This window comes from Bos mutus, chromosome 16 (assembly GCF_027580195.1).
Source record: "Bos mutus isolate GX-2022 chromosome 16, NWIPB_WYAK_1.1, whole genome shotgun sequence".
Lineage (NCBI taxonomy): Eukaryota > Metazoa > Chordata > Mammalia > Artiodactyla > Bovidae > Bos > Bos mutus.
Window position 1 is genome coordinate 19,887,150 of NC_091632.1, and position 22,621 is coordinate 19,909,770.

Genomic DNA, 22,621 nt, shown 5'->3' on the forward strand with positions numbered 1-22,621 from the left:
CTGTCTCTCTTTTGCTGTCTCGCATACAGGGTTATCGTTCAGTTCAGTTGCTCAGTCGTGTCCGACTCTTTGCGACCCCATGAATTGTGGCATGCCAGGCCTCCCTGTCGATCACCAACTCCAGGAGTTCACTTAAACTCACATATATCGAGTCGGTGATGCCATCCAGCCATCTCATCCTCTGTCGTCCCCTTTTCTCCTGCCCTCAATCCCTCCCAGCATCAGAGTCTTTTCCAATGAGCCAACTCTTCGCATGAGGTGGCCAAAGTACTGGAGTTTCAGCTTTAGCATCATTCCTTCCAAAGAACACCCAGGGCTGATCTCCTTCAGAATGGACTGGCTGGACCTCCTTGCAGTCCAAGGGACTCTCAAGAGTCTTCTCCAACACCACAGTTTAAAAGCATCAATTCTGAAGTGCTCAGCTTTCTTCACAGTCCAACTCTCACATCCATACATAACTACTGGAAAAACCATAGCCTTGACTAGACGGACCTTTGTTGGCAAAGTAATGTCTTTATTTTTCAATACGCTATCTAGATTGGTCATAACTTTTCTTCCAAGGAGTAAGCATATTTTAATTTCATGGTTGCAGTCACCATCTGCAGTGATTTTGGAGCCCCCCCTCAAAAAAAGTCTGACACTGTTTCCACTGTTTCCCCATCTATTTCCCATGAAGTGATGGGACCAGATGCCATGATCCTCGTTTTCTGAATGTTGAGCTTTAAGCCAACTTTTTCACTCTCCTTTTTCACTTTCATCAACAGGCTTTTTAGTTCCTCTTCAATTTCTGCCATAAGGGTGGTGTCATCTGCATATCTGAGGTTATTGATATTTCTCCTGGTAATCTTGATTCCAGCTTGTGCTTCCTCCAGCCCAGTGTTTCTCATGATGTACTCCGCATATAAGTTAAATAAGCAGGGTGACAATATACAGCCTTGAGGTACTCCTTTTCCTATTTGGAACCAGCCTGTTGTTCCATGTCCAGTTCTAACTGTTGCTTCCTGACCTGCATATAGGTTTCTCAAGAGGCAGGTCAGGTGGTCTGGTATTCCCATGTCTTTCAGAATTTTTCACAGTTTATTTTGATCCACACAGTCAAAGCTTTTGGTATAGTCAATAAAGCAGAAATAGATGTTTTTCTGGAACTCTCTTGCTTTTTCAATGATCCAGCGGATGTTGGCAATCTGATCTCTGGTTCCTCTGCCTTTTCTAAAACCAGCTTGAACATCTGGAAGTTCACGGTTCACATATTGCTGAAGCCTGGCTTGGAGAATTATCGTTATTATCGTTCTAAATTCCATATATAGGTGCTATTACACTATATTGGTGTTTTTCTTCCTGGCTTACTTCACTCTGTATAATAGGCTCCAGTTTCATCCACTTCATTAGAACTGATTCAAATGTATTTTTTTAATGGTTGAGTAATACTCCATTGTGTATATGTACCACAGCTTTCTTATCCATTCATCTGCTGATGGACATCTAGGTGGCTTCCATGTCCTGGCTGTTATAAACAGTGCTGCGATGAACATTGGGGTACACGTGTCTCTTTCAACTCTGGTTTCCTTGGTGTGTATGCCCAGCAGTGGGATTGCTGGATCATAAGGCAGTTCTATTTCCAGTTTTTTAAGGAATCTCCACACTGTTCTCCATAGTGGCTGTACTACCAACAGTGTATGAGGGTTCCCTTTTCTCCACACCCTCTCCAGCATTTATTGCTTGTAGACTTTTGGATAGCAGCCATTCTGACTGGAGTGAAATGGTACCTCATTGTGGTTTTGATTTGCATTTCTCTGATAATGAGTGATGTTGAGCATCTTTTCATGTGTTTGTTAGCCATTTGTATGTCTTCTTTGGAGAAATGTCTGTTCAGTTCTTTGGCCCATTTTTTGATTGGGTCATTTATTTTTCTGGAATTGAGCTGCAGGAGTTGCTTGTATATTTTTGAGATTAGTTGTTTGTCAGTTGCTTCATTTGCTATTATTTTCTCCCATTCTGAAGGCTGTCTTTTCACCTTGCTTATAGTTTCCTTTATTGTGCAGAAGCCTTTAATTTTAATTAGGTCCCATTTGTTTATTTTTGCTTTTATTTCCAATATTCTGGGAGGTGGGTCATAGAGGATCCTGCTGTGATTTATGTCAGAGAGTGTTTTGCCTATGTTCTCCTCTAGGAGTTTTATAGTTTCTGGTCTTACAAATAGATCTTTAATCCATTTTGAGTTTATTTTTGTGTATGGTGTTAGAAAGTGGTCTAGTTTCATTCTTTTACAAGTGGTTGACCAGTTTTCCCAGCACCACTTGCTAAAGAGATTGTCTTTTCTCCATTGTATATTCTTGCCTCCTTTGTCAAAGATAAGGTATCCATAGGTGCGTGGATTTATCTCTGGGCTGTCTATTTTGTTCCATTGATCTATATTTCTGTCTTTGTGCCAGTATCATACTGTCTTGATGACTGTGACTTTGTAGTAGAGCCTGAAGTCAGGCAGGTTGATTCCTCCAGTTCCACTCTTCTTTATCAAGATTGCTTTGGCTATTCAAGATTTCTGTGTTTCCATACAAATTGTGAAATTATTTGTTCTAGCTCTGTGAAAAATACCGTTGGTAGCTTAATAGGGATTGCACTGAATCTATAGATTGCTTTGGGTAGTATACTCATTTTCACTATATTGATTCTTCCGATCCATGAATATGGTATATTTCTCCATATATTAGTGTCCTCTTTCTTTCACCAGTGTTCTATCGTTTTCTATATATAGGTCTTTTGTTTCTTTAAGTAGACATATTCCTAGGAATTTTATTCTTTTTGTTGCAATGATGAATGGAATTGTTTCCTTAATTTCTCTTGTATTTTTTCATTATTAGTGTATAGGAATGCAAGGGATTTCTGTGTGTTGATTTTATATCCTGCAACTTTACTATATTCATTGATTAGCTCTAGTAATTTTCTGGTAGAGTCTTTAGGGTTTTCTATGTAGAGGATCATGTCATCTGCAAACAGTGAGAGTTTTACTTCTTCTTTTCCAATTTGGATTCCTTTTATTTCTTTTTCTGCTCTGACTGCTGTGGCCAAAACTTCCAAAACTATGTTGAATAGTAGTGGTGACAGTGGGCACCCTTGTCTTGTTCCTGACTTTAGGGGAAATGCTTTCAATTTTTCACCATTGAGGATAATGTTTGCTGTGGGTTTGTCATATATAGCTTTTATTATGTTAAGGTATGTTCCTTCTATTCTTGCTTTCTGGAGGGTTTTTATCATAAATGGATGTTGAATTTTGTCAAAGGTTTTCTCTGCATCTGTTGAGATAATCATAAGGTTTTTATTTTTCAATTTGTTAATGTGGTATATTACATTGATTGATTTGCCGATATTGAAGAATTCTTGCATCCCTGGGATAAAGCCCACTTGGTCATGCTGTATGATCTTTTTAATGTGTTGTTGGATTCTGTTTGCTAGAATTTTGTTAAGAATTTTTGCATCTATGTTCATCAATGATATTGGCCTGTAATTTTCTTTTTTTGTGGGATCTTTGTCAGGTTTTGGTATTAGGGTGATGGTGGCCTCATAGAATGAGTTTGGAAGTTTACCTTCCTCTGCAATTTTCTGGAAGAGTTTGAGTAGGATAGGTGTTAGCTCTTCTCTAAATTTTTGGTAGAATTCAGCTGTGAAGCCATCTGGACCTGGGCTTTTGTTTGCTAGAAGATTTTGATTACAGTTTCAATTTCTGTGCTTGTGATGGGTCTGTTAAGATTCTCTATTTCTTCCTGGTTCAGTTTTGGAAAGTTGTGCTTTTCTAAGAGTTTGTCCATTTCTTCCAAGTTGTCCATTTTATTGGTATATAGTTGCTGATAATAATCTCTTATGATCCTTTGTATTTCTGTGTTGTCTGTTGTGATCTCTCCATTTTCATTTCTAATTTTACTGATTTGATTTTTCTCCCTTTGTTTCTTGATGAGTCTGGCTAATGGTCTGACAATTTTATTTATCTTCTCAAAGAACAAGCTTTTGGCTTTGTTGATTTTTGCTATGGTCTCTTTTGTTTCTTTTGCATTTATTTCTGCCCTAGTTTTTAAGATTTCTTTCCTTCTACTAACCATGGGGTTCTTCATTTCTTCCTTTTCTAGTTGCTTTAGGTGTAGAGTTAGGTTGTTTATTTGACTTTTTTCTTGTTTCTTGAGGTATGCCTATATTGCTATGAACCTTCCCCTTAGCACTACTTTTACAGTGTCCCCCAGGTTTTGGGTTGTTTTCATTTTCATTCGTTTCTATGCATATTTTGATTTCTTTTTTGATTTCTTCTGTGATTTGTTGGTTCTTCAGCAGTGTGTTGTTCAGCCTCCATATGTTGGAATTTTTAATAGTGTTTCTCCTGTAATTGAGATCTAATCTTACTGTATTGGGGTCAGAAAAGATGCTTGGAATGATTTCAGTTTTTTTGAATTTACCAAGGCTAGATTTATGGCCCAGGATGTGATCTATCCTGGAGAAGGTTCCATGTGCGCTTGAGAAAAAGGTGAAATTCATCGTTTTGGGGTGAAATGTCCTATAGTTATCAATTAGGTCTAACTGGTCTACTGTATCATTTAAAGGTTGTGTTTCCTTGTTAATTTTCTGCTTAGTTGATCTATTCATAGGTGTGAGTAGGGTATTAAAGTCTCCCACTATTATTGTGTAATTATTAATTTCCCCTCTCATACTTGTTAACATTTGTCTTACATATTGTGGTGCTCTTATGTTGGGTGCATATATATTTATGATTGTTATATCTTCTTCTTGGATTGATCCTTTGATCATTATGTAGTGTCCATCTTTGTCTCTTCTCACAGCCTTTGTTTTAAAGTCTATTTTATCTGATAGAGTATTGCTACTCCTGCTTTCTTTTGGTCTTTATTTGCATGGAATATTTTTTTCCGGCCCTTCACTTTCAGTCTGTATGTGTTCCTTGTTTCAAGGTGGGTCTCTTGTAGAGGGTCTTATCCATTCAGCCAGTCTTTGTCTTTTGGTTGGGGCATTCAACCCATTTACATTTAAGGTAATTATTGATAAGTATGATCCCGCTGCCATTTACTTTATTGTTTTGGGTTCGAGTTTATACACCCTTTCTGTGCTTCCTATCTAGAGAAGATCCTTTAGCATTTGTTGGAGAGCTGGTTTGGTGGTGCTGAATTCTCTCATCTTTTGCTTGTCTGTAAAGCTTTTGATTTCTCTTTCATATTTGAATGAGATCCTAGCTGGGTACAGTTATCTGGGCTGTAGGTTATTTTCTCTCATCACTTTAAGTACGTCCTGCCATTCCCTCCTGGCCTGAAGAGTTTCTATTGAAACATCAGCTGTTATACTTATGGGAATCCCCTTGTGTGTTATTTGTTGTTTTTCCCTTGCTGTTTTAATATTTGTTCTCTGTGTTTGATCTTTGTTAATTTGATTAATACGTGTCTTGGGGTGTTTTGCCTTGGGTTTATCCTGTTTGGGACTCTCTGGCTTTCTTGGACTTGGGTGATTATTTCCTTCCCCATTTTAGGGAAGTTTTCAACTATTATCTCCTCAAGTATTTTCTCATAGTCTTTCTTTTTGTCTTCTTCTTCTGGGACTCCTATGATTCGAATGTTGGAGCATTTAACATTGTCCCAGAGGTCTCTAAGATTGTCCTCATTTCTTTTAATTCATTTTTTTCCTCTCTGTTTCATTTATTTCTACCATTCTATCTTCTACCTCACTTATCCTATCTTCTGCCTCTTATTCTACTGTTGGTTCCCTCCAGAGTGTTTTTGATCTCATTTATTGCATTATTCCTTATATATTGACTCTTTTTTATTTCTTCTAGGCCCTTGTTAAACCTTTCTTGCATCTTCTCAATCCTTGTCTCAGGCTATTTATCTGTAACTCCATTTTGTTTCCAAGATTTTGGATCATTTTCACTATAATTATTCGGAATTCTTTATCAGGTAGATTCCCTATCTCTTCCTCTTTTGTTTGGTTTGGTGGGCATTTATCCTGTTCCTTTACCTGCTGGGTATTTCTCTGCCTTTTCATCTTGTTTATATTGCTGTGTTTGGGGTGGCCTTTCCGTATTCTGGCAGTTTGTGGAATTCTCTTTATTGTGGAGTTTCCTCGCTGTGGGTGGGGTTGGATGGGTGGCTTGTCAAGGTTTCCTGGTTAGGGAAGTTTGTGTCAGTGTTCTGTGGGTGGAGCTGGATTTTTTCTCTCTGGAGTGCAATGAAGTGTCCAGTAATGCATTATGAGATGTCAGTGGGTTTGATGTGACTTTGGGAAACTTGTGTATTGAAGCTCAGGGCTATGTTCCTGTGTTGCTGGAGAATTTGCATGGTATGTCTTGTTCTGGAACTTGTTGGCCCCTGGGTGGTGCTTGGTTTCAGTGTAGGTATGGAGGCGTTTGTTGAGCTCCAATCAATTAATGTTCCCTGGAGTCAGGAGTTCTCTGGTGTTCTCAGGATTTAGACTTAAGCCTCCTGCCTCTGGTTTTCAGTCTTATTCTTACAATAGCCTCAAGACCTCTCCATCTATACAGCACCGATGATAAAACATCTAGGTTAAAGATGAAAAGTTTCTCTACAGTGAGGGACACCCAGAGAGGTTCACAGAGTTACGTGGAGAAGAGAAGTGGGAGGAGGGAGATAGAGGTGACCAGGAGGAGAAGAGGGGGAATCAAAAGAGGAGGGAGCAAGCTAGTCAGTAATCACTTCCCTATGTGCTTTCCACAGTCTGGACCGCTCAGAGATGTTCACGCAGTTATACAGAGAAGAGAAGAGGGAGGAAGGAGACAGAGGTGGCCAGGAGGATAAAGGGGGGTGGGGAATCAAAAGGAGAGAGACAGATCCAGCCAGTAATCAGTTCCCTAAGTGTTCTCCACAGTCCAGAACACACAATGAGATTCACAGACTTGGGTAGAGAAGAGAAGCGGGAGGGAGGAGACAGAGGCGACTTGGTGGAGAAAAAGGAGAGTCCAAAGTGGGAGAGAGCAGTCAAGCCAGTAATCTCGCTCCCAAGTAAAAATGGGTACTGAAGATTGAGTTCTTAAAGGTACAAAATTGATAACAAATACTAAAAAGCAAACATTAAAAATCTAGAGTAGAGGTTGGATTCTCAAAAATACAATATTAAAGAAAAAACAAAGTCACAAAAATTATAAAATATATATATGAAGTTTGCTTTTTAAAAATAGGGTTGTTTTTTTTTTTTTTTTACAAAGTAATAGGTTATAAAATGAAAATTAAAAAAATTTTTTTAATTTAATAGTAAAAATATATCTAGGACTTTCTCTGGTAGTGTTGTGGACAGTGTGGGGTCAGTTCACTTTCAGATAGTTCCTTGATTGGGCTTATACTTCTCAAGATCTATGGGCCCCTTCCTATATAGTCAGTGCTAACTACAGGGTTTTAATCTATTGTACCTGTCACTTCCAAGGCGGTTCCCTCTGTTTTAGCTTCTGTTTGCTGGCCTCTTCACTGCCTAATTTCCACCCTGACACAAGGGGGCAGTGGTAGACATTTTTTAAGTCTCACTTGTTCAGTCGTGCTGTCGGGAGGGAGGAACACTGCAAACAAATAACACTGGCATGTGCTTGCAGTGTCTCAGCCACACTGGGTTTGCCCCACTCACGGCATGTGTGCTTTCCCTGTCTACACTGCTTAGGCTCTAGGTTGCTCTGCTGGGAACTGTCTGAGGCTGGCCCTGGGTTGTATGCACTTCCCAGGTCTAAGCGCTCAGGTTCAGGTACTCAGGTACTCCACAAAGGCGCAGACTCGGTTGGGCTTGCATTTTGTGCCCTTTCCATGTCCAAGCAGCTCAGGTGACTAGGTGCTTGGCGAACGTGGTCGCTGCGACTTATTGCCACCCTCATCCCTGCCACTCAGTTTTCTGGGTGTATAATCAGCGCACCTTCTCAGGTGTGCTGTGTCTCTCTTCTAGCGAGCTGATCTCTGGCTGCGACCCTCCTGGCAGATGACAATGGTTCCGAATCCCAAGAAGTCTTGGTTAGCAACAAAGCCTGCTTGCAGTTTGGTAGATGATGCCTCTCTGGGGCCGCAATTGCCCCCTTCTGGCTCTGGCTGCTCTTGCCTGCCTGTCTCTGGTGAGGGATGGGCAGGTCCGCAACCGGCTAGCTCTGCTCAGTTCTTTGTTCTGTGAGCAGGCCTGGCGGTGTCTTAGGTTAGGGCTTTTCCCAGGATAGCTAGCCCACAGTCTGCTTTGCTATCTCAAGTTAGTTCCCTCAGATTGCCCTCAGGGCATTCAGGCCTGGTCCTTACTCTAAGCAATGCACCCTCGCCTCCCTGCCCATCCCCCACTTGCTAGTGGTGGATGCGGGCCTCTGTGATGCTTCTCCACTGCCAGGGGCGGAGCTCGCTCCCCGCAGGGGTTACCGTTGGGCACGTAATCTGTGGGTTTTAATTATTTATTTATTTATTTTTCCTCCCAGTTATGTTGCCCTCTGAGGTTCCAAGGCTCGCCACAGACTCTCCAGTGAGAGTGTTTCCTGGTGTTTGGAAACTTCTCTGTTTTTTAAGACTCCATTCCCGGGACGGATCTCCGTCCCTACCTCTTTTGTCTCTCTTTTTATCTTTTATATTTTTTCTTACCTCCTTTCGAAGACAATGGGCTGCTTTTCTGGGTGCCTGATGTCCTCTGCCAGCATTCAGAAGTTGTTTAGTGGAATTTACTCAGTGTTCAAATCTTCTTTTGATGAATTTGTGGGGGAGAAAGTGGTCTCCCTGTCCTATTCCTCCGCCATCTTAGGACCGCCCCCTTAAATATTGTTTTTGCTTTAATATTCTTTCGCTTAGTGAAAGGCAAAGGAGAAAAGGAAACATATACCTATTTGAATACAGAGTTCCAAATAATAGCACAGAGAGAAAAGAAAGCCTTCCTCAGTGATCAATGCAGAGAGATAGAGGAAAACAATAGAATGGAAAAGATTAGAGATCACTTCAAGAAAATTAGTGACACCAAGGGAACATTTCATGCAAAGATGGGCACAATAAAGGACAGAAATGGTATGGACCTAACAGAAGCAGAAGATATTAAGACATGGTGGCAAGAATACACAGAACTATACAAAAAAGATCTTGATGACACACATAACCACGATGGTGTGATCACTAACCTAGAGCCAGATATCCTGGAGCACAAGTCAAGTGGACCTTAGGAAGCATCACAATGAACAAAGCTAGTGGAGGTGATGGAATTCCATCTGAGCTATTTCAAATCCTAAAAGATGATGCTGTGAAAGTGCGCACTCAATATGCCAGCAAATTTGGGAAACTCAGCAGTGGCCATGGGACTGGGAAAGGTCAGTTTTCATCCCAATCCCAAAGAAAGGCAATGCCAACAAATGCTCAAACTACTGCACGGTTGTACTCATCTCACACACAAGAAAAGTAATGCTCAAAATTCCCCAAGCCAGGCTTCAACAATATGTGAACCGAGAACCTCCAGACGTTCAAGCTAGATTTAAAAAAGGCAGAGGAAGCAGAGATCAAATTCCTAGCATCTGCTAGATCATCCAAAAAAGCAAGAGAATTCCAGAAAAACATCTATTTCTGCTTTATTGACTATACCAAAGCCTTTGACTGTGTAGATCACAATAAACTATGGAAAATTCTGAAAGAGTTGGGAATACCAGACCACCTGACCTGCCTCCTGAGAAATCTGTATGCAGGTCAAGAAGCAAAAATTAGAACTGGACATGGAACAACAGACTGGTTCCAAATCGGGAAAGGTATACATCAAGGTTGCATATTGTCACCCTGCTAATTGCAGAGTATATCAAGTGAAATGCTGGGCTGAATGAAGCACAAGCTGGAATCAAGATTGCCGGGAGAAATATCAGTAACCTCAGATATGCAGATGACACCACCCTTATGGCAGAAAGTGAAGAGGAACTCAAAAGCCTCTTGATGAAAGTGAAAGAGGAGAATGAAAAAGTTGGCTTAAAGCTCAACATTCAGAAAACTAAGATCATGGCATCCAGTACCATCACTTCATGGCAAATAGGGAAACAATGGAAACAGTGACAGACTTTTATTTTATTGGGGCTCCAAAATCACTGCAGATAGTGACTGCAGCCATGAAATTAAAAGACACTTGCTCCTTGGAAGAAAGGCTATGACCAATCTAGACAGCATATTAAAAAGCAGAGACATTACTTTGCCCTCAAGGGTCCGTCTAGTTAAGGCTATAGTATTTTCAATAGTTCTGTATGGATGTGAGAGTTGGACCATAAAAAAAGCTGAGCACCAAAGAATTGATGCTTTTGAACTGTGGTATTGGAGAAGACTCTTTTGAGAGTCCCTTGGACTGCAAGGAGATCCAACCAGTTAATCCTAAAGAAAATCAGTCTTGCATATCCATTGGAAAGACAGATCCTGAAGCTGAAACTCCAGCATTTAAGGTTAGTTTCCAAAAACTAACCCATTGGAAATGACCCTGATGCTGGGAAAGATTGAAGGCAGGAGGAGAAGGGGACGACAGAGGATGAGATGGTTAGATGGCATCACTGACTTGATAGACATGAGTCTGAGCAGGCTTTGGGAGTTGGTGATGGACAGGGAAGCCTTGTGTGCTGTAGTCCATGGGGTCGCAAAGAGTCAGACATGACTGAATGACTCAACTGAACTGAACTATTGTTTAAACTATTTCAGTTTCAAAGTGATTATCTCTGTCTGGTATATACAACATTCTGCTAACAAGAATATACGATAAGCCACAACATTAAAAATACATTAAGACTGGACAAACAAAATCTTTGCTTTATATGAGATTACAAAATTTTAAATATTGTTTTCTTTACCTCACATGTCAGATATAGTTATTTCTTTAGTATAAAAGACTATAATTTGTTTGAAAAAACTTTTAATTGTAGTCAAGGACTAAAAATCAGTCCTAAATCTATAATTGAATGAGAACAGATGTTTAAATGGAGTGCTAAGACCACTTTACTGCTCTTGTAAACAACTAGAATGGATAGAGGCTCTTAATCCAAAATAAAAAAAATGGGCTCTCAAACCAAAATCATATTTCAAGGCATACAGTATGATCAACATATTAGTTATATAAAGACTATGGGCTTGAGGAAAATTATGGAAGGGAGTGTTGGCCTACTTTAAAATCAGTTGTTTTCGATTATTTTTTAAGTTACTCTAGCAACCTATTTAAAGACCTACTCACAAATGGTCTCTATCTTTTCATTTTACTAAGAATATGTGTATGAAAGTAACAAAAGTATTACTCCACTTAAGTATTTATCTATAAAAAAATTTTTACATGAATTTTTCCTAATCCAGACCGATGTTTTCTTTACATTATTTTGCATCTTATTTCTTAGAAGCCTTTGGATCCTGCTAATTTCTTTAGCCACTCCTGGTGACTAGTCATTGGTTTTGACATGTTGGCAAACGATCTGACGTATCTGGCAATGATTCTCATCAAAGTTCCACATCTGAATCACTAGGCAGAAGCACTAGTTCAGCTTCAGTCCTGAAGTGAAGTGCAAGTTGCTTAGACTTGTCTGACTCTGTGACTCATGGACTATAGCCTGCCAGACTCCCCCTGTCCATGGAATTCTCTAGGCCAGAATACTGGAGTGGGTAACTGTCCCTTCTACAGGGCATCTTTCCAACCCAGGGACTGAATCCAGGTCTCACACATTGCAGGTGGATTCTTTACCAGCTGAGCCACCATGGAAGCCATGTGCTACTGAATTAGAATTTCTAACAAGAGAACCTAACCATATATATTTTTTACCCTCTCCAGATAATTCTGAGCCCCTATTTAAGCAGCACTACCTCTAAGGTATAATTTGACAAAAGGGCCTCATAAGATAATCTAGTACAAACTATATTGCTAAAGGCACAAACCAGGGCTTCCCTGGTGGCTCAGTAGTAAAGAACCCACTTCCCAATGCAGGAGACACAGGTTCCATCCTTGATCCAGGAGAATCCCACATGCCGCGGAGCAACTAAGCCCATGCACCACAACTATTGAGCCTGTGCTCCAGAGCCTGGGAGCCACAACTATGGAAGCCCATGCACCCCACATCCTGTGCTCTGCAAAAAAAGAAGCAATGAGAAGCCTGTCCATCGCAACTAGAGTAAGCCCTGCTCGTCCCAACTGCAGAAAAGCCCAAGTAGCAACAAAGACCCAGCACAACCAAAAGTGAATAAACAAACAGAATTTTAAAAAAACTAAGACACTTTGTAGTTAAAAAAAAAAAAATTCACAACCCAAACACTATTTAATGAACACTAGCAATAATGGAAAACCCTGAAACTCAAAAATTCTTGTTAATTTAGTACCTGTTTTGATACAGTGTAATCCAAACATTCTCTAGGACAGACCAGATTTCTTGATGCCTGCTGGGTTGGGGAGGATAAGAACTGGAGAAAACGGTGATTTCTTGGTTATCAGATTTCATCAGAGAATTATCTTCCTGGCTTTTACCCGGTGTATTTTTTGAAGAATTTTGCTTAAGTTTTGCCTTGCCCTGGGGAAATAAGAATTACATAATATGCAGCAAGTCCTTCACTAGTAAGTGAGAGAGAAAGAATGCCAATTGTAGATTACAAATGTTCTGCCTTTCTTGGAAGTGCTATTTATTCTTTGTCCTTGATTATGTACAGAATATTACCAAAATAGAATCAGAGCTAAAAATTTTTTTCTTTTTCATTTATATGAAACAGTATTTCCAATGTATTTATTACAGAGTATAGAAGTAGAATTCTACTTGTAAGGGATTAAGAAATAAGTGAGCAAAGAAATGGGAACAATGGTATATACTGCTCTTTTAAGAAGTTTGGTAGTTGATGGAAGGACATGGTATAGTAAATAGCATGACCAATTAAAAATATTTAAGAACAGATCTGAGCATATTTCTAAACAGTGTAAAAAAGCAATACCATTGATTCAAGTGATATTTTCTTTAAAAAAATCACCCTGGGTAAAAATATTAACTTAGGTGAAAAATACATATGATAGAATGCAAAAAAAAAGTTTTTAACTATGAGTTTATTGAGTTTGTTGACTTGGCTTGACTATAACATCTTTGTGAACTTAAATAAAATCACTCCATTTCTCTAGGTTTCCTTTGTTGATAAAAGTATGATTTTAAACATTAGCTTCATGCTTATCAAATGTAAAAAAAATGGAAATTTCCAAAACTGTAACAACAGTTGATAGTTACTGAGCACTTCTTATGTATAGGAATTTTCTAAGAACTTTATATCTGTGTAGCTCATTTAATCCTCACAATTACTCTGTGAAGGAGATACTATGATTATCTACATTTTATTGAGGCAAAGAAAGGATAAATAAGTTATGCAAGGTCACATAGCTGGGAAGAGACATGAACAGAATCTGACCTTTAGTATAAGTGAATGAAGTATATATGAATAAGTATATATGAATGTGGTTATATTCTCTCTCCAGCTCATAAAGGTAAATATTACCCTTTTATTTCTTTTCAGGAAGGAAGAAAACTGCCTGTTTACATTAATTATGAACTTAATAAATATACATGAACAGAAATATGAATTTTGTTTTGAGATAAATGTGTTTAATCATCACATAATGCTTTTTCTCAGCTTTCAAACAGAAGTGTATGCAACATACAAATAGGCTGCTTTATCAAACACTTACATAGCACTTACTATGTGCTCTCTGCTCTGCTAAGTCGCTTCAGTTGTGTCCGACTCTGTGCAACCACATAGACAGCAGCCCACCAGGGTTACCCCCGTCCCTGGGATTCTCCAGGCAAGAACACTGGAGTGGGTTGCCATTTCCTAGGCTCTACAAGTATTAATTTAATTCTCATGACAGTTCTAAGGCAGAGATTATTATACTCTTTCTTATAGAAGAAGGGATTAAGGCTTTGAGAGGTTAAATAACCAGAAATTAAAAACACAACTAGTCAGGATGGGAAGTCTGAGGCACGTAAGTCTAAAGTTTATTAAAAAGACTTATTTTAAATAGTCTATCATTCTGGAAGGGCAAGTCTTTTTTTTTTATGATGTTAAAAGGTTCACAAGAGAAAAAATATATATCCTTCCCTCTACCCCATTTATATAAAATCTGGAAAATGACATCACTTAACTTTCCATTTTGGTTTCTCAGAATCAAATGAATAATGAATATTCCTCTTTTCCTGATTTTCTACACTTGGTAAATTAAGATAAGGGGTTTTTTTTTTTTTTTTACAGTTACTATACTTAGATATTCTATTCCTGGAGGTAATCTCTTTCTTTTCATTGTTCAAGTTAGTGACACATAACTAAGTATTCAGGTCATAAATCACATGTACTCTACAAAATAACTGCTATTGAAAGTGCATTTTAAAAGCCCAAGCTAAATCACAATGTTCTTGGCTGACTTAGACAATGAATTGTTTCAAACACGAAAATAAAGCAATACTTGAAAGCTCTAATTGTGGAAAAAACACAAGTTGTTTCAAACAATCAGACTAATGCTTAATGTTGAGGGAAAAGCACTAAAGAGAATACTAGATTTTTTGTCCTTTGTCTTCTTGAATCTCTTGCTAATGTGACAACTAGAAAATCAAGATCCAAGAATAAATAACTTACTAAATAACAGGCCAATATGTTTACAAGTGGGCAACATATAACAGGCATACAATTATGCGACAAACACCACTAGATTTTAATATCAAACTTTTCATGGGAGAAAACTCCCATGGCTAGGTTTCCAACTGTAAAGAATCTTGCTATTATTTTTAACTCAATCATTCCTAATTTTTTTAGTCTCAATAATTTTAATTCAAAGGCTGCTAAGATTCTAAGTATCCTAAACTTTCCATCTTGTTCACCATGGTTGTTTCACTAAAGATGGGGTTTTAGGGCTCAGTTCTGTGAGAGAAAGGATAATGTGCTCTTCCCTACACAATTTAATTAAAATAGTCAAGCTGTAACTCCTAAATTCCCAGGTCCATTCTTCCCTACTGAAGATTCTAAAAGTCACACTTGTCATTTAAAAGAATAAGTACCAATGTTTTGGTCATCTTAACCCAAAAGATTATCCACCCCTTAAATCAATTCTTTCCTCAAGAAATAACATATATTTCCTGTTAGTTTATCAAAAAGATGCTTCTTTTAGTCTTAAGCAAATTAAATTCTTTCCTCAGTAACTATGACTAAGTTTAGTATCATCTAATCCTTTCATTACTTCATAGGTACCGGGGCCTATGTTACCAGAAAAAAAAACCACAGAGGAAAACCTGGCCAATTCAATAGCTCAAAGGAAAAAATATGACACACACATACACACACGTGTGTATATATATATATATATATATATATATATATATATATACATTAGATGAAAGTATCATTGATATTTAACAATGTAATTGTGATGCTGAGTTTTTTGAACTGTTTCAGGCATATAAAATGACCTGAATTTTATAGATTTGAAATCAGAAGACTCTAGAAATACAGTATTACTAAGGACAAAACTCACATAGTTATTTTAAAGGGGCAAAAAGGCATCAGTGGTAGGCAGACTGCATAAGAATCCCATGAGGAGACCTGTTAAAAAATTGGTAGGTGTTCAACGGGCAAAGTTTGAATACAGTCTGTAGGTTAGATAATTGGATTATGTCAATATTAATTTCCTGATTAATAAAATATGAATCAAGAACAAAAACACTTCTGGGCACCACTGACAGAAATTTTACTCAGTAAGGGGTATGGCATCTGCATGCTTAAAAAAATTTTTGAAGTATTTTGATGCAGGCTGTGATCCACTGGTCAGGAGCACTGAAAAATGAGCAGTCAGGCAACAATGCATCATTCTCTTCTATTCATAAATGAAACAATATGAAATCCCAACAACTGCTGTGACACTGCCTCCATAGGATTATGAGTATTTTATAACTTGTAATAAGGATTGTTTAGTCTCCATTCAATTCACTTAATATTTACTTAATGCTTTTAGTATGTTAGAGTAAGTTAAATTTCTTATTTACTGTTTGTCTGATAAATACATTCTTATAACATATATGATTACTCTAAATGGCATCCTAAAGGTATCTTACCTCTGCAAATGTTTGGAGTAGTTTGTTTACTTGAGCAAAGGCCTGTGGAAGAATACCATCATAATTTGACCTTGTACTGAAAGCATGTAGCAAACTTTCAGAATCCTGAAGCAGGAATTTCACTGTTGTAAAATCCACTGCTTTCTTAGCTGGTAACACAAAATTAAGAAGGAAAAAATACGTAAGAATGAGTATACAACACAAAAATGCTTTTGGAAAATCAATCTAATAATAATTAAGAAATTTAAAGAGAGTACACATTTACATCTACAGGCTCCTAATTTATTTCTCTGGTGTAAAAAGCCATAATGAGACTTAGTTTTAGACAAAGTTCTTGGAGTTGATTCTGGCATTCTGTGAAGCTGGCCTTCCATATCCGTAAGTTTTCACATGTACAGTTTCCATCAACTATAGATCAAAAGTATTTTGGGGAAAAAGTTCTATAATGTTCCAAATAGCAAAAGATGAATTTGTTGTGCACTGGCACCTATTTACAGAACATTTACATTGTATTAGGTATTACAACTAATCTAGAGATGATTCATCGTATATAGGAAAATATGTGTAAGTTATATACAAATACTATGCCATTTTATACAAGGGATTTGAGCATGGAGAATTCTGCTATCCTCAGGGGTCCTGGAACCAATTTCCTATGGATACTGAGACTATATTCAGATTCCAAAATTTCCCTCAAAATGGTCAACTTCAAAGTAAAAGTGAAATGCACAAGTTACTACATACAAAATAGACAAATAACAAGGCCCTACTGTATAGCATAGGGAACTATATTCAATACCCTTCAATAAACCACAATGTAAAGAATATGCATATATATGTATCTGAATCATTATGCTGTATACCAGAAACTAAGATGACATTGTAAATCAACTATACTCCAATTATAGTTCAATTTTTAAAAATTAACAGTAAAATGAAATAATGTTATACTCTTCAGAAGAGATAATCACCAAACAAATCTGAGTTAAACTACAAATTTTCAAAACTGAGGTTGTTTGTATACAGATTACTCTTGAGACATCACAGTGTCACATTTTGGTGGGAAGCACTTAAATTATATATAGTACCTTTCATAATCAACTCAGTTATCATGTAGTGATTTATCTTCAAATCCCATCACATGAAATAAAATACCAGATTTACTGAAAATGTGTTCTCTTGGACACAATACAATTTCAGCGAAAAATAAACAACTTGGGTTAACAGTGAGCTATGGGCAAAAGAAGCTAATAGAAATTTTCCCCCTTAAATTAGCAAAGTGAGTTAATCTACAGGTAATAATTTAAAGATGTAACATTTTTGTCTCAAGGAACTAAACTTGCTTACATTAAATTCTCAAACCAATTAGGAGAAATGGTGACAATAATTTCAAAGATTCAAAGTTATGAACAATGAAGTTAAACAGCTTTCTAATGTTACCAAAATTCAGAATAGAAAAAATTATCTCTATTATTAAGATAGAATACTGCATAACAGTTTTCAAAGGCATTTAAAATAACCACAGTGCAATGTGTTTGCTTTGTTTTCTTTTAGGTTCACAGCTTCAGAAATTCTATTTTATTCTGAAACACTGGCACTATGAGTTAAGAAAAATAGTTTTTCTGTATAACTTACATAACAAATATTTGCTTGTGAAATACTGAAAGGTTAAATGAAAATAAAAAGTGGATTTTCGTAATTAATTACTCAATATTCTGAAATTCTGATCTAATGTGATGGTTACAGCCAAGTTTCTGGCTACCCTTTTATTAAGCAAACAGTGCATCTCCTTACTAAACACTTTCAGTTATTTTTAAAATCAAAGACTAGTTCAAATTCCTGTGGGAAAATTAGAGATAAGAGATGCTACAGAGGACAGAAAGGAGGTAAATATCCTCAGAGGAGGCAGTTGGGCACAACTTCTTTTAATGGTGCTTCTCCAGTGTAGTCTGTTTGATAGGACTGAAATCCTTGAATTAATCATTTTATTTCATCTTAAAAGAATTCTTTACTAAAGATTAAGGCAAAAGTATAATGTCAATGATCAATTCAGTACTCAGACAAAGCATAAAAAAATCTACAAGGCTGAAATAATTTAATGTCTATATAAGGTCAATAAGTATTTAGGTTAAAATTAATACAGACAATGAAGTCAGAAAAAGCTACTACTCATTTTCTACATAATTTTCTATGAATTGATCTAAAGTGACATGCTTGATACAGTAAGTTAAACACACATATAATTCAACAGCTGCAGACAGTATTAAAAGATCATAAACAGAATTACCAGTAATTTTTTCTAATTCAAAATTATTTTAGAGCAGAAGGCATTTTTATAATTCTATTACATATCATTCACAAGTCAGTAAACATTAGGCATTGGATTCTTCTAGATCAAAGATCAATAAATTATGATTACACAATAATCCTACAAATGAGTTTTGAACAAAAGGAGCGGTCATATCTCTTCACTTCTCTTGTCATTAGAGAAAAATAGAACTACTGACGACTATCTCTAAGTTCCATATAAGCGCAAAAAAACTGCCCAGCCCTGGAAAACAGACAAATGGAAGACGGCAACTGGATATCCCATTTTTGAAACCAAGTCTTACTTAAGATCACACATGGTTTATGGACTTCCTCTTTTGACAAAAGCAACAAAATTATGTCCCTAGTAAAAGATATGAACGCTGTTTCCATGTTATCTTTTAAAATGCTTTGAAGACATGTCCAATATGTCATTCCTTAATAATAATACCCCTAATAAATATTTTCTAGTTAAAGGTCAAGGCCTGGAAAGTGTATTTTTATTTTAAAAATCAGTAACTTAAAAAAAAAATATTCATGCAACATCTACTACATATATGTCATAAAGTATTGATTAGGAACTTTAAGTTCCCTGGGGAAATTTATAAAGATATAAAACATTTTCAGAGTTTACACTTCAGGGGAAAAGAGAAGTGGTATATTTGGCATAGAATGTTTTTGTTTTATCTTAGCTGTTAGGAAACTTAGTGCTAAAATCTGTGTTCAAGTACTGCAATAATTGTTTGCACATGTCTTATAGTAAAAATATCTCTTTGGTTCTTCTTCACTACCTGGCTCTTGTACCTTTCAGATCAAATCAGATCAGTTGCTTAGTCGTGTCTGACTCTTTGCGACCCCGAGAATTGCAGCACGCCAGGCCTCCCTGTCCATCACCAACTCCCAGAGTTCACTGAGACTCAAGTCCATCGAGTCAGTGATGCTACCCAGCCATCTCATCCTCTGTCGTTCCCTTCTCCTCCTGCCCTCAATCCCTCCCAGCATCAGAGTTTTTTCCAACAAGTCAACTCTTCGCATGAGGTGGCCAAAGTACTGGAGTTTCAGCTTTAGCATCATTCCTTCCAAAGAAATCCCAGGGCTGATCTCCTTCAGAATGGACTGGTTGGATCTCCTTGCAGTCCATGGGACTCTCAAGAGTCTTCTCCAACACCACAGTTCAAAAGCATCAATTCTTCGGCGCTCAGCCTTCTTCACAGTCCAACTCTCACATCCATACATTTAAGCCTAACTTAAACTCTCTTGTACTCAGGTGGTCCTTTAAAGGCCCATCTATACTCAGTTGTTTTTAAAAAGTAGACAGGATATAACTAATACATAAAATAGATCACTTCATAAGGAGTTTGAGAAAAGTCAAGAACTAACTGAACATCCTAATAATGGTTTATACCTTCCTTTTTAAAGGTACAGCAAAAGAAATGGAGCTGTTCACTCTGGACAAATCACTTACTCTCTCAAATCTAGTTTCCTTAATGATAAAACACAGACTTTAATAATATTTATTTAGTCGCTAATCATGTTGGACTCTTTTGCAACCCCATAAACTGTAGCGCATAAACAAGCTAGCAAAATAATGCTCAAAATTCTCCAAGCCAGGCTTCAGCAATATGTGAACCACGAACTTCCAGATGTTCAAGGTGGTTTTAGAAAAGGCAGAAGAACCAGAGATCAGATTGCCAACATCCGCTGGATCATTGAAAAAGGAAGAGAGTTCCAGAAAGACATCTGTTTCTGCTTTACTGACTATGCCAAAGCCTTTGACTGTGCGGATCACAATAAACTGCGGAAAATTCTGAAAGAGATGGGAACACCAGACCACCTAACCTGCCTCTTGAGAAACCTATATGCAGGTCAGGAAGCAACAGTTAGAACTGGACATGGAACAACAGACTGGTTCCAAATAGGAAAAGGAGTATGTCAAGGCTGTATATTGTCACCCTGCTTATTTAACTTATATGCAGAGTACATCATGAGAAACGCTGGGCTGGAGGAAGCACAAGCTGGAATCAAGACTGCCAGGAGAAATATCAATAACCTCAGCTATGCAGATGATACCACCCTTATGGCAGAAAGTGAAGAAGAACTAAAGAGCCTCTTGATGAAAGTGAAAGAGGAGAATGGAAAAAGTTGGCTTAAAGCTCAAGTTTCAGAAAAGTAAGATCATGGCACCTGGTCCCATCACTTCATGACAAATAGATGGGGAAACAGTGGAAACAGTGGCTGACTTTATTTTTTTAGGCTCCAAAATCACTGCAGATGGTGACTGCAGCCATGAAATTAGAAGATGTTTACTCCTTGGAAGGAAAGTTATGACCAACCTAAATAGCATATTCAAAAGCAGAGACATTACTTTGCCAACAAAGGTCTGTCTAGTCAAGGCTATGGTTTTTCCAGTAGTCATGTATGGATGTGAGAGTTGGACTTATATCTAAAGAAAGCTGAGCACTGAAGAATTGATGCTTTTGAACTGTGGTGTTGGAGAAGACTCTTGAGAGTCCCTTGGACTGCAAGGAGATCCAACCAGTCCACCCTAAAGGAGATCAGTCCTGGATGTTTATTGGAAGGACTGCTGTTGAAGCTGAAACTCCAATACTTTGGCCACCTGATGTGAAGAGCTAACTCATTTGAAAAGACCCTGATGCTGGGAAAGATTAAGGGCAGGTGGAGAAGGGGATGACAGAGGATGAGATGGTTGGATGGCATCACTGACTCAATGGACATGAGTTTGGGTAGACTCCGGGAGTTGGTGATGGACAGGGAGGCCTGGCGTGCTGCAGTCCATGGGGTCGCAGAGTCGGACACGACTGAGTGACTGAACTGAACTGAAACTGTAGCCCACCATTATATCAGTGCTTTTCACATCTTTTGCTTCCTGGCAGAAAAACTCTTTCTTTTTTAATCACACACGGAATCTCTCTACATAAATAAAAGAAAGCTGAATGGCTAAAGTTGGGGTTGAAGGCCAAAGGCACACTATTATCAGGCTCCCCATCAATCTTTCCACCCCTAATCTCTGGCAACTCCAGAAGCACTTCAAGAAGGTTCTGTGTGATACAGTTTAAGAACTACCAACTAAGTGGTTGATTCTAGTCTCTTGTGGTTCTAAAGTTCATTATGCACCAAAGCCAAAGGATTCCTATTCCTTAACCATGTATTTTAAGTAGAAATCTTGATTAACTATTTGAACATCAAAAATGATACTATGAACAGTCACAATCTCTATGAACTCCATCCATTCATCTAGCTGCCATAAATTTTCTTAAGAAATTAAAAGTGTAAATGGTTAAGAACTAATTGAAAAATTTTTTATTAATTCATCTTCACATTCCATGGGATATATCTATTATTCTGACTTTAATACAACACTACCAAAGACAAAATGAAAGATTCATACCTTTACGGACATTTTCATATAGACTCTCAATGGTTAAGAGCAAGTTCTTTTCCATAACTAATCCAAATACAGCCAACCAATGTTTTCTAAAGCACTGTAATAAATGTATTAGAGTCCATGGAGGTTTCACGTACAGCATCTAGAGAAAAACAGCATTACTGATGTACTTATTATTCTATTATTTTAAAGTACCTATTTAGGAATTCCTACATAGATTTCTAGGCAAAACATAATTGAATTCTTCTTAAACTAAAAGATGTTTTATTAAAAGCCAGTCACAGTCTTAAAATGCCTATTTCACTGAAAACTGCTTTTATAAAATTCACATTAGTAGTAATATTTATAGTTTCAGAAACTATGTGTGCCAAAAGAAAGCACAGTTTTAATCAGAAAAACTAGTTCTAGTCAGCAAAAGTTGTCATCTACCTTTCAACATGGTCATTTCTACAACAAAATCAATCTAATTTCCTAAAACTAGAGAAAAACATCTATACAGAAAAGAATTTTCAACTATAACTGACACTCGCTACACTCCTATAAAGACATGTTTATAAAGAAAACTCATCATTAAGTACTACAAGATGTCATTACATCCTTTCTTCAATCATTCATATGCAATCACTTTATCAGACTCTATTATGAAATCTAATTTACGTCAACCTTCCTAGAATCTGATCATTCTTCAACATCTTGGTTTAACACTTTATAGTATAATCAAGCCACACTGACAAACATTAGAATCTCACTGAATATCTGGGATAGATACAATTGATAGGGAATAAACTTTCTCCTAATGATAAATGTGAATAGCAAACAAACATTAAACTAAGAAGGCCACTATTTCCAAA

General features: G+C 37.4%; 1 protein-coding gene across 14 annotated transcripts in view; it reads right to left on the minus strand.

The window, feature by feature from the left end:
• The window catches only part of SWT1 (SWT1 RNA endoribonuclease homolog), a 107,635-nt gene that overhangs the window by 39,333 nt on the left and 45,681 nt on the right, over positions 1-22,621 (minus strand). For 12 of the 14 annotated variants that reach the window (XR_011467219.1, XR_011467218.1, XR_011467216.1 and 9 more), the window contains 3 exons: positions 21,774-21,912; positions 16,058-16,206; positions 12,309-12,496 (listed from right to left, as the gene is read on the minus strand). Coding sequence is in view for 10 of the 14 variants with exons in the window: in XM_070384795.1 (XP_070240896.1) it covers positions 12,309-12,496; positions 16,058-16,206; positions 21,774-21,912 (476 nt within the window). In the remaining 4 variants the exon portion in view is untranslated. Of the gene's footprint in view, positions 1-8,613; positions 8,794-12,308; positions 12,497-16,057; positions 16,207-21,773; positions 21,913-22,621 lie in introns of those variants that run through there. The other 2 variants (XM_070384800.1, XM_070384801.1) reach the window with 2 other exon arrangements.